This window comes from Octopus sinensis, linkage group LG28, assembly GCF_006345805.1.
Source record: "Octopus sinensis linkage group LG28, ASM634580v1, whole genome shotgun sequence".
Lineage (NCBI taxonomy): Eukaryota > Metazoa > Mollusca > Cephalopoda > Octopoda > Octopodidae > Octopus > Octopus sinensis.
Genome location: NC_043024.1, coordinates 9462325 through 9475192, shown reverse-complemented (window position 1 = coordinate 9475192; position 12868 = coordinate 9462325). Strand labels below are relative to the sequence as shown.

The window sequence follows — 12868 nt, the reverse complement described above, 5'->3', positions numbered from 1 at the left end:
CCAGTCTATGCGGTACTGGCTACGGCCACGTTCGGATGATTTTCTTGTGTGCCACCGGCACTGGTACCACAAAGATACAAATTCCATTGATGTTCATCTATTTTGATTTGTTTTGATTTGATTTGATTTATATATATATATATATATATACGACAGGCTTCTTTCAGATGTATATATATATACATATATACAATGGGCTTCTTTCAGTTTCCGTCTACCAAATCCACTCACAAGGCATTGGTCGGCCCGGGGCTATAGCAGAAGACACTTGCCCAAGATGCCACGCAGTGGGACTGAACCCGGAACCATGTGGTTGGTTAGCAAGCTACTTACCACACAGCCACTCCTACATATATACGACGGGCTTCTTTCAGTTTCCGTCTACCAAATCCACTCACAAGGCTTTGGTTGGCCTGAGGCAATAGTAGAAGACACTTGCCCAAGGTGCCACGCAGTGGGACTGAACCCGGAACCATGTGGTTGGTTAGCAAGCTACTTACCACACAGCCACTCCTACATATATACGACAGGCTTCTTTCAGTTTCCGTCTACCAAATCCACTCACAAGGCATTGGTCGGCCCGGGGCTATAGCAGAAGACACTTGCCGAAGATGCCCCGCAGTGGGACTGAACCCGGAACCATGTGGTTGGTTAGCAAGCTACTTACCACACAGCCACTCCTACATGTATATATATATACATATATACAATGGGCTTCTTTCAGTTTCCGTCTACCAGATCCACTCACAAGGCATTGGTCGGACCGGGACTATAGCAGAAGACACTTGCCCAAGATGCCACGCAGTGGGACTGAACCCGGAACCATGTGGTTGGTTAGCAAGCTACTTACCACACAGCCACTCCTACATGTATATATATATACATATATACGATGGGCTTCTTTCAGTTTCCGTCTACCAAATCCACTCACAAGGCATTGGTCGGCCCGGGACTATAGCAGAAGACACTTGCCCAAGATGCCACGCAGTGGGACTGAACCCGGAACCATGTGGTTGCTTAGCAAGCTACTTACCACACAGCCACTCCTACATGTATATATATATACATATATACAATGGGCTTCTTTCAGTTTCCGTCTACCAAATCCACTCACAAGGCTTTGGTTGGCCTGAGGCAATAGTAGAAGACACTTGCCCAAGGTGCCACGCAGTGGGACTGAACCCGGAACCATGTGGTTGGTTAGCAAGCTACTTACCACACAGCCACTCCTACATGTATATATATATACATATATACGACGGGCTTCTTTCAGTTTCCGTCTACCAAATCCACTCACAAGGCTTTGGTTGGCCTGAGGCAATAGTAGAAGACACTTGCCCAAGATGCCACACAGTGGGACTGAACCCGGAACCATGTGGTTGGTTAGCAAGCTACTTACCACACAGCCACTCCTACATGTATATATATATACATATATACAATGGGCTTCTTTCAGTTTCCGTCTACCAAATCCACTCACAAGGCATTGGTCGGCCCGGGGCTATGGCAGAAGACACTTGCCCAAGATGCCACGCAGTGGGACTGAACCCGGAACCATGTGGTTGGTTAGCAAGCTACTTACCACACAGCCACTCCTACATGTATATATATATATACATATATACAATGGGCTTCTTTCAGTTTCCGTCTACCAAATCCACTCACAAGGCATTGGTCGGCCCGGGGCTATGGCATAAGACACTTGCCCAAGATGCCACGCAGTGGGACTGAACCCGGAACCATGTGGTTGGTTAGCAAGCTACTTACCACACAGCCACTGCCATCAACATCATTGAATACCCTTCTTCCCATTTCTGTCGTTTCCACAAATTTGATATCCTAATTTGTTTCTGCTTGTTTAAGATCCTCTAATTATCTTGACAAAATAATTAATTAGTCATGTAGTCATTAATTGACTTATCATCTTGTAAATACCAGCAGAATTATTTAGGGCATTGCACAAAGTAAATAACAGTTCTGGCTCTTAACCTTATGAGTTCAAATCCAACTGAAAGCATTTTTGCCTTTCTTCCTCCTGGGGCCAATAAAGAAAGTATCGATCTCAGACAGTGGATTGGAGAATCATTCGGATTTTGGATAAACTTTGTGGTGTCTGCTCCAGTTCTCTACGTACTTATTTCAAATCTTGCTAAGATTACTTTCATTGCTATCCTCCTCCTGGGGCATCCAAAATAAAGTAACTAGTCATGGGGATTTGTTAGCATAAAATGCTGTGCTGTGTTTACTCAGGGTTTTAATTTTTTGGATTTGTCGGGTGGAATGCTGGCAGAATCATTAGCATGCCAGGGAAAATGCTTAGTGGCCGAGTTCAAATTCCACCAAGGTCAGCTTTGCCCTGCATACTTTCAGGGTCAATAAAATAAGTACCAGTTTAACACTGGGGTCAATGTAATCAACTTCTCCCCTCCCCTGAAATTGTTGATCTTGTAACAAAATATGAAACTAATATTATTAATCAATATATTTATTTCTTTTATTGCTCACAAAGGGGCTAAACATAGAGGGGACAAACAACGACAGAGAAAGAGATTAAGTCAATTACATCGCTGCCCCCCCCCCTAGTTCGTAACTGGTACTTAATTTATCGACCGTGAAAGGATGAAAGGCAAAGTTGACTTCAGTGGAATTTGAACTCAGAATGTAAAATACCTATTTTTTTATTAAATTGTTGATCTTGTAACAAAATCTGAAACTAATATTATTAATCAATATATTTATTTCTTTTATTGCCCACAAGGGGCTAAACATAGAGGGGACAAACAAGGACAGACAAAACGATTAAGTCGATTACATCGCCTCCAGTGCATAACTGGTACTTATTTAATCAACCCTGAAGGGTTGAAAGGCAAAGTCGACTTCAGCGGAATTTGAACTCAGAACGTAACGACAGGCGAAATATAGCTAAGCATTTCACCAGGCATGCTAACAATTCTGCCAGCTCACCTATTAACCAATATATTAATTGATGTAAGGCGGCGAGCTAGCAGAAACATTAGCATGCCGGACGAAATGCTTAGCGGTATTTCTTCTGCCGTTATGTTCTGAGTTCAAATTCCGCCGAGGTCGACTTTGCCTTTCATCCTTTTGGGGTCGATAAATTAAGTACCAGTTATGCAGTGGGGTCGATGTAATCAACTTAATCCGTTTGTCTGTCCTTGTTTGTCCTCTCTGTGTTTAGCCCCTTGTGGGTAGTAAAGAAATAGGTATTTCGTTTGTCTTTACGTTGTGAGTTCAAATTCCGCCGAGGTCGACTTTGCCTTTCATCCTTTCAGGGTTAATAAATTAAGTACCAGTTACGCACTGGGGTCAATGTAATCGTCTTAATACCTATGTCTGTCCTTGTTTGTCCCCTCTATGTTTAGCCCCCTGTGGGTAATAAAGAAATGGGTATTTCGTCTGTCTTTACATTCTGAGTTCAAATTCCACTGAAGTCGACTTTGCCTTTCATCTTTTTGGGGTTGATAAATTAAGTACCAGTTGCATACTGGGGTCAATCTAATCGACTGGCTCCCTCCTCAAAACTTTTGGGCCTTGTGCCTAGAGTAGAAAATATTATATTAATCAATGTAATTTCATAATCGTATTTCTTGTGTATTTTTCTAAATGCTTTTTATTTTCTCTTTCTTAGTTATCATGACCTTATTGTCGGAGCCCCATTTTACCAACATCCAAAGAAAGGTGGAGCCATTTACATTTACATGGGTGTCCCCAATGGGGTCAGTATCTTCTTTTTTGTCTCTGAGATTTTTATTTTCCACTAAAATATGTTTGGCGTGCGTCTACCAAATCCACTCACAAGGCTTTGGTCAGCGTGAAGCTATAGAAGAAGACACTTGCCCAAGGTGCCACGCAGTGGGACTGAACCCGGAACCATGTGGTTTTTAAGCAAGCCACTTACCACACAGCCACTCACATATATACAACAGGCTTCTTTCAGTTTCCGTCTACCAAATCCACTCACAAGGCTTTGGTCAGCGCAAGGTTATAGTAGAAGACACTCGCCCAAGGTGCCTCGCAGTGGGACTGAACCCGGAACCATGTGGTTGGTAAGCAGGCTACTTACCACACAGCCACTCCTGTGCCTATTTTGACTACGAGAAAAAGTATTTTTCAATAATGTTTATTCCCACACAAAAACAATATCAGCTTAGCAAATATCCTTCTTTAAATGCATTAAAAACATTATAACGTATCTTGAGCACAGTTTCACAAAATTATTTCCATTTACTTCAAGCATAGAAAAAACAAATTTAACTGGGGCAAAATGAGTAAAACAAAATAAGACAGAGACAGGTGAAGGAGCAGCAAGCAGGTGTGTTATAGTTTGATGTTCAGGAAGAATGGAAAAGTCTTTGATGTTTCAAGCATATGCTCTTTGACAGAAAGGATTGAGAGGGAATAAAATGGGGAGAAAACGGCAAAAGAACGGAGAGAGAATAAAATGTGTAGGGTTTAATGGTTCATATTTGTACACACACTCACATTTGCACTCACACACACACACACACACACAGCTTGCCTTTTATAAAGTCTTGAACAACAAGCAGGTGTATTAGTTTGATGTTCAGGAAGAATGGAAAAAAAGTCGTTGATGTTTCAAGCATATGCTCTTTGTCAGAAAGGATTGAGAGGGAATAAAATGGGGAGTAAACGGCAAAAAAAACGAGTGAGAATAAAATGTATAGGGCTTATTGGTTCATATTTGTACACACACACACACATTTGCACTCACACACACTTGGGGACACACACACACACACACACACACACAGCTTGCCTTTTATAAAGTCTTGAACAACAAGCTGGTGTATTAGTTTGATGTTCAGGAAGAATAGAAAAAAAAGTCGTTGTTGTTTCAAGCGTATGCTCTTTGTCAGAAAGGATTGAGAGGGGATAAAATGGAGGGAAAACGGCAAAAAACGGGGAGAGAATAAAATGTATAGGGTTTAATGGCTCATATTTGTACACACACACACACACACTTGCACTCACTCACACACACTTTCACACACACACACACAGCTTGCCTTTTATGAAGTCTGGAAAAACAAGCAGGTGTATTAGTTTGATGTTCAGGAAGAATGGAAAAGTCTTCGATGTTTCGAGCATATGCTCCTTGACAGAAAGTATCAATCCTTTCTGTCAAAGAGCGTACGCTTGAAACATCGAAGAGTAAAATGGAGAAAAAACAGTATAAAACAGAGAGAGAATAAAATGTATAGGGCTTAATGGTTCATATTTGCACACTCACTCACACTTGCACTTGCACTCACACTCACACTTGCACTCACACGCACACTTGCACTCACATGCACACTCACACTTGCACTTGCACTCACACTCACACGCACACTTGCACTCACACTTACACTTGCACTCATACTTACACTTGCACTCACACTTACACTTGCACTCACACGCACACTTGCAGTCACACTTGCACTCACACTTACACTTGCACTCACACTTACACTTGCACTCACACTTACACTTGCACTCACACTTACACTTGCACTCACATTTACACTTGCACTCACACTTACACTTACACTCACACTTGCACTCACACTTACACTTGCACTCACACTTGCACTCACACTCACACTTGCACTCACACTCACTTGCACTCACACTTGCACTCACACTCGCACTTACACTTGCACTCATGCACACAGCCTGCCTTTTATGAAGTCTTATTTCAAACATGCTTTTATCACCTCTTCCCCTAAAACATTCTTTTCTTTCAGGAAATGAATGAGAATACAGTTCCCATCAAAATTCTGAGTCGAACAATGAATGAACTGGAATGCCATACTCTTGGGTGTGAGCATGGTCGCTTTGGGGCAGCCCTGGCCAATGCAGACGACTTGAATCAGGATGGTTATGAGGGTACGTTGCATTTAAAACTACCACCACTACTATTACTACTACTACTACCATCACTACTACTACTACTACTACTACCATCACTATTACTACTACTACCATCACTACTACTACTACTACCATCACTACTATTACTACTACTACCATCACTATTACTACTACTACCATCACTACTACTACTACTACCATCACTACTATTACTACTACTACCATCACTATTACTACTACTACCATCACTACTACTACTACCATCACTACTACTATTACTACCATCACTACTACTACTATTACTACTACCATCACTACTATTACTACTACCATCACTACTACTACTACTACCATCACTACTACTACTACTACTACCATCACTACTACTATTACTACTACCATCACTACTACTATTACTACTACCATCACTACTATTACTACTACCATCACTACTACTACTACTACCATCACTGCTACTATTACTACTACCATCACTACTATTACTACTACTACAGTAATAGTCTGTTTCTCTAGAACTCCTATCCATCCCCCCCCCATCCGACCCATAACCATTTCACATCCTGTAGGAAGTGTTTTCATTCTTTTGATTCCTTTCTGAAACATGTCCTTACATAGTATGCTCTTCTTTTTCTTGTGCTCCTTCCTCTTCCCATTGTTGTTCTTCCCTTCCTGCCCTCTTCTTCTTCACCTTCTTCGTCTTCTTCATCTTCTTCTTCACCTTCTTCTTTCTTCTTCATCTTCTTCTTCACCTTCTTCTTCTTTCTTCTTCATCTTCTTCTTCACTTTCTTCTTCTTTCTTCTTTTTCTTCTTCTTCATCACCTTCTTCCTCTTCACCTTTTTCTTCTTCTTCACCTTCTTCTTCTTCTCCTCCTCCTCCTCCTTTTCTTTCTTCTTTTTTTACCTTCTTCACCTTTTTCTTCTTCACCTTCTTCTTCACCTTCTTCTTCTTCTCCTTTTCCTTCTTCTTTTTTACCTTCTTCACCTTTTTCTTCCTCTTCACCTTCTTCTTTACCTTCTTCTTCTCCTCCTCCTCCTCCTCCTCCTTCTTCTCCACCACCACCACCACCACCTGCTCTTGGTTTCCCATTCAATTGTGTTTTTTTTTCTTTTCTAACTCCCAACAAACTTAAGGGTTTGTTTTTTCAGACCCCTTTCATTCCAAATGTCTCATTCCTGGATGTCTACAGAATCCCAGACTGGATTGGAATATAGCCCGAGGCTATAATAGAAGACACTTGCCCAAGGTGCCACGCTGTGGGATTGAACCCGGAACCATGTGGTTGGTAAGCAAGCTACTTACCACGCAGCCACTCCTGCGCCTATATATATATACATATATACTACAGGCTTCTTTCAGTTTCCGTCTACCAAATCCACTCACAAGGCTTTGGTCGGCCCGAGGCTATAGTAGAAGACACTTGCCCAAGGTGCCACGCAGTGGGACTGAACCCGGAACCATGTGGTTGGTAAGCAAGCTACTTACCACACAGCCACTCCTGCACCTAGAGAGGTAAAGTTGTCAGAGGGTGGTTACAAGATTTGAACCCATACTCCTCAGATACCAACTGAGTACTTTACCATTGAGCTAAATGGCCCATTGACCATTGTAAACTAAAAGAATGGTTTAAATCGGAATACTTCAAATTGGAAAATTTTGTTTGATAGAACCAGGGATAATCCCAAATCTGTTGGATTCAGAAGGATTAACTCTTTACTATTTTTTACTTGTTTCAGTCATTTGACTGCGGCCATGCTGGAGCACCGCCTTTAGTCGAGCAAATCGACCCGGGGACTTATTCTTTGTAAGCCCAGTACTTATTCTATCGATCTCTTTTGCCGAACTGCTAAGTGACGGGGACGTAAACACACCAGCATCGGTTGTCAAGCAATGTTGGGGGGGACAAACACAGACACACAAACATACACACACATACATATATATATATATATATATATATATATATACACACGACGGGCTTCTTTTAGTTTCCGTCTACCAAATCCACTCACAAGGCTTTGGTCAGCCCGAGGCTATAGCAGAAGACACTTGCCCAAGATGCCACGCAGTGAGACTGAACCCGGAACCATGTGGTTGGTAAGCAAGCTACTTACCACACAGCCACTCCTGCGCCTATACCAATTTACCGATCTTTATTTTTTTTTCTGCGTTTATTTAATCATTTTTGTATTGTTTTTGTTTTTTTGCGCTTAGACCTTCTGGTTGGGGCCCCATATGAAGGAGATGGTGCTGTCTATGTCTTCCATGGTTCCAAAGATGGAATTGTCGAAAAGCCAACACAGGTGAGAAAAAACACTAGCAAAATATAAGCATGCATGAAGTTTTGTAACAGCACATCCGCTGCCGTTCGTGCAAAACGAAGAGACCCTATTCACCTGCGAATGTTTTACACCGCCTTCCACGACTATCAAATTCTTACAATTATGAGAACAATAACATGGCTCTTTTCAAGGCAACCTCGCATTCAATTCTTACGCCATTCTACGAGGGGGTAGGAACCCCTTTACACGGCTTTCTATACACTTACAAATACATTCATTCGCCGTAAACTTATATCAATATTTGCCTGAATAATCATCATAATTCAGTGCAATCATTAACAGTACTTTCAAGCAATTCAGCCCCGAGCAACGCCGGGCAATTCTTCTAGTTGTTATATAAAAGTGGAACACTTATAGAAAACAGAATTCTCCTGGAATGGGGGTGAGATTATTTCTCTTAAGTGATTCTCATGCTTGTTTTTATTAATCAGTAAAATTCCATTAGGTCTTTGTTCCATCCCTCCAGAATAATCACCCCCCCCCCTGCTGTTAACAGTACTGATTGAGGTGTTGCTCAACCCTCTTCCAGCAGACCCTTGCCAGTATGCAGATGTCTGTATGTATAGAAATGTTAATTGCTAGCAAGGACATACCATTTCACCCTTGCAAAATGAAATATCGTCCCCTTATTAGCAATTAATATTTACCTGCCAGGGGCCAGAAATGTGTTTTATGTGTAAATTAGTCTGTCCAGTAGTTTTACACTGCTAAACTTTGTGGGTATTTAAGTAATGCATTCGTGAATAGTTGATGAGTAGGATATGGTACTGATGAAAATGCAATAAGTTTTGAAATATGCATATACACCCATTAGCTATTTTTCTGTCTTCAATCACATTTTATAAAATATCTGTAGAGATAAACATAAAAATGAGATAATTGTTAATGTATATTTGTGTCTAAACTTTCCTCTCTTCTTCTATTCCAGAGAATTGCTGCCAGCAATTTGCAACACCATTCTTTCAAGGCTTTTGGTTCATCATTTGCAACCGGCATGGACATTGACAAGAATGGTTATCCAGATGTTTTAGTCGGAGCCTTTGAATCTGATTCCTTAGCTCTGTTATTATCCCGTCCGGTTCTAACCCTGGCTTCTAATATTAAACTTTCACCAAAATCCATTGACTTAAAGGCTGCGAAAACTTGTCCTTCCAATATTCCGGCAAAGCATTGCATAACAGTTAAGTTATGTCTAAAGTACACAGCAACAATTACGTAAGTTTAATATTATTTTCGGGCCAAACCATAAGCAATATGGAGCTATGGCAAAGAACAAATCAAGTTTCGATTAGGGAGCAAATATTTAAGAAAAAGTGGATGTGGATTGGTAGCACAATTAGAAAAGACACACCAAATGTAGCAAAAAGTGCTTTAAAGTGGAAACCGGTTGGATATAGGAGAGGTAGGCCTAAGAACTAATGGCGTAGATCAACACAGAAGGAACTAGAGAAAGGGGGACATTCATGGCAGAGTATAAGTACAGAAGCGAAAAATTATGCAACATGGAATTCAATTATAAGTGGCCTATACTCCACGGATGGGTATAGAAGGAGAGGTAGGCCTAAGAACTCATGGTGGAGATCAACACAAAGGAACTAGAGAAAGGGGGACATTCATGACGGAGTATAAGTACAGAAGCGAAAAAATTATGCGACATGGAATTCAACTATAAGTGGCCTATACTCCGCGTTGGAGGGTTAAAGGCAGGAAAGGAAAAAAGAGAATATTGTTTTAACTTGAGAGGGCAGAAAGCTTCTATGATTGTGAGCCCACTGGGCAAAATGTTTAGCAGCATTTCATCCTTCTTTATATTCTGGGTTCAAATTCAGCTGAGGTCAACTTTGCCTTGGGGTCAGTCTAATCAACTTAACATTCCTTCACCGAAATTGCTGGTCTACGCCAAAATTTGAAACCAATCTTATTTTTACTTGAATCTTTGGAATTTAAAAGCAGTTTATCTCCCACCTTGTCCAACATTCGCTTTAAAAACCTCCTTCTCATGCATTTTATGATCCGGCAACGCTGGGTCATAATGCTAGTGCATGCATATACAGCTGCGTGCATGCGCACATACACGCGAGTACTGTCCAAATCTCCGACCAATCACATACAGCTAGCTGGCATTCAATTGGCGTATCAAGTTTCAGGCATTTTGATTGGGTTTTGGATAGAAAATTCACAAAAAAGTCACTTCTATTGATTTTTTAAATTGCTTTGCAGGGTGACTGGGGAAATGTAAAGATGTGCACAACCACCCTTGGACGGTTTTGAATGACCATAGAAAGTGCAAGCCCTCTAACTGAAAAATTGTGGATTTGTATAAAGGACACGCACGCAGACATTTTGCCGTTTATATAGGTTGCCAGTCTCGCCTGGCCCCCGTGCCGGTGGCACATAAAAAGCACCATCCGTTCGTGTCCGTTGCCAGCCTCGCCTGGCCCACGTGCCGGTGGCACGTAAAAGCACCATCCGTTCGTGGCCGTTTGCCAGCTCCGTCTGGCACCTGTGCGGGTGGCACGTAAAAAGCACCCACTACACTCGCGGAGTGGTTGGCGTTAGGAAGGGCATCCAGCCGTAGAAACACTGCCAGATCTGACTGGGCCTGATGAAGCCTTCCAGCTTCACAGACCCCAGTTGAACCATCCAACCCATGCTAGCATGGAAAACGGATGTTAAACGATGATGATGATGATAGAGAGAGATATTGTTTGTTTGTTCCTTCTTGAGCCATGCATGGCTCATAAGGGCCAGTTTCCCGGTTCCTTGATGTATAACAACAGAACAATAATAATAATAATAACTAGAACAACAGACTCGTTCTCTATAGAACTAATGGATTGGTATTTTATTTCATCTTTGAATGAATTACTAATTGCACACACCCTATAGATCTTAAATGGAAGCACTCCGTCGGTTACGACGATGAGGGTTCCGGTTGATCCGAATCAACGGAACAGCCTGCTCGTGAAATTAACATGTAAGTGGCTGAGCACTCCACAGACACGTGCACCCTTAACGTAGTTCTCGGGGATATTCAGCGTGACACAGAGAGTGACAAGGCTGGCCCTTTGAAATACAGGTACAACAGAAACAGGAAGTAAGAGTGAGAGAAAGTTGTGGTGAATGAGTACAGCAGGGATCACCACCATCCCTGCCGGAGCCTCGTGGAGCTTTTTAGGTGTTTTCGCTCAATAAACACTCACAACGCCCGGTCTGGGAATCGAAACCGCGATCCTATGACCGCAAGTCCGCTGCCCTAACCACTGGCCATTGCACCTCCACAGATCTTAAATATCATCATCATCATTCCAAGATACAGATATCATCATCATCACTATTTAACATCTGTTTTCCATGCTGGCATGGGTTAGATGGGAGCAGGCAAGCCAAAGGACTATGCCAAGCTCTGCTGTCTGCTTTGATATGGTTTCGACATCTGAATTCCTTTCATAACACCAACCACTGTACAATGTGTTTTGGGGACTTTTTTTGTGGCACCAGCATTGGTGAGGTGACTAAGTAACCTGCAAGTCAAGGCCCCTTGCTGACATGAGAGTGATATTGAGAGAGGTAGCTTTGTGCCAGGTGATGAGAGGTTATAGTATAAATGGAGGGACAAAAAAGGGGTTTCTTACTGTGGAGAAGGAGATACATGATGACCCCCAGTTCGAAAAAAGAAAGGACAGGGAGAAAAGATAGTGGTGAAGATATGTTTTGGGGCAAAACCCTTAAAATAGAGAGAAGTAAGTATATATAAGTGAAAGAGGATAGAGGAGAAATTTTGGAAAATGTTTCTTTTCTGAAAATGAATTCATCATCATCATCATTTAGCGTCCACTTTCCATGCTAGCATGGGTTGGACGGTTCAACTGGGGTCTGGGAAGCCAGAAGGCTGCACCAGGCCCAGTCTGATCTGGCAATGTTTCTACGGCTGGATGCCCTTCCTAACGCCAACCACTCCGTGAGTGTAGTGGGTGCTTTTTACGTGCCACCGGCACAGGTGCCAGACAGGGCTGGCAAACGCCCACAATTAGATGGTGCATTTTATGTGCCACCAGCACGGGGGCCAGACGAGGCTGGCAAATGCCCACGATCGGATGGTGCTTTTTACTTGCCATCGGCACGGGGGCCAGGCGAGGCTGGCAACGGCCACGATCAGATGGTGCTTTTTACATGCCACCGGCATGGAAGCCCGACGGGGCGGCGCTGCCAACGGTCACCGGCACTGGTATCACAGCTGCAATTTCCATTGATGTTGATCGATTTCGATTTTGGTTCTGATTTCAATTATCTGAAAACTTTTATATTTTATAACTTCATACCTACGTCTGTTTCTCTGTTTGTTTCAGGTTAAGTGAAACCCCAGAAATTAAATATACAATAATTGCAGAGAGATTTGATCCCAAAGTCATTCACAGTCGTGCTTTATTCCACAATGAAAAATCAGCCCCATCCTTTGAAATTACTGGTACCATAAAACTAAAAAGCAAAGGCAACGAGTTCTGTGCTACTGATTATGCCTTCCTTCAGGTTGGTAAACAATCTTATCTTCTATATCTTTTACTCGTTTCGGCCATTAGACTGTGGCCATACTGGAGCACTGCCTTCAGA

At 42.2% G+C, this 12868-nt stretch overlaps 1 protein-coding gene across 1 annotated transcript in view; it reads left to right on the top strand.

Moving 5' to 3' along the window:
- Positions 1 to 12868, top strand: part of LOC115225657 (integrin alpha-PS1) — a 104765-nt gene that overhangs the window by 70464 nt on the left and 21433 nt on the right. The window contains exons 11-15 of the mRNA XM_036514512.1: positions 3650 to 3737; positions 5769 to 5910; positions 8130 to 8218; positions 9186 to 9472; positions 12607 to 12787. Coding sequence (XP_036370405.1) covers positions 3650 to 3737; positions 5769 to 5910; positions 8130 to 8218; positions 9186 to 9472; positions 12607 to 12787 — 787 coding nt within the window. The remainder of the gene's footprint in view (positions 1 to 3649; positions 3738 to 5768; positions 5911 to 8129; positions 8219 to 9185; positions 9473 to 12606; positions 12788 to 12868) is intronic.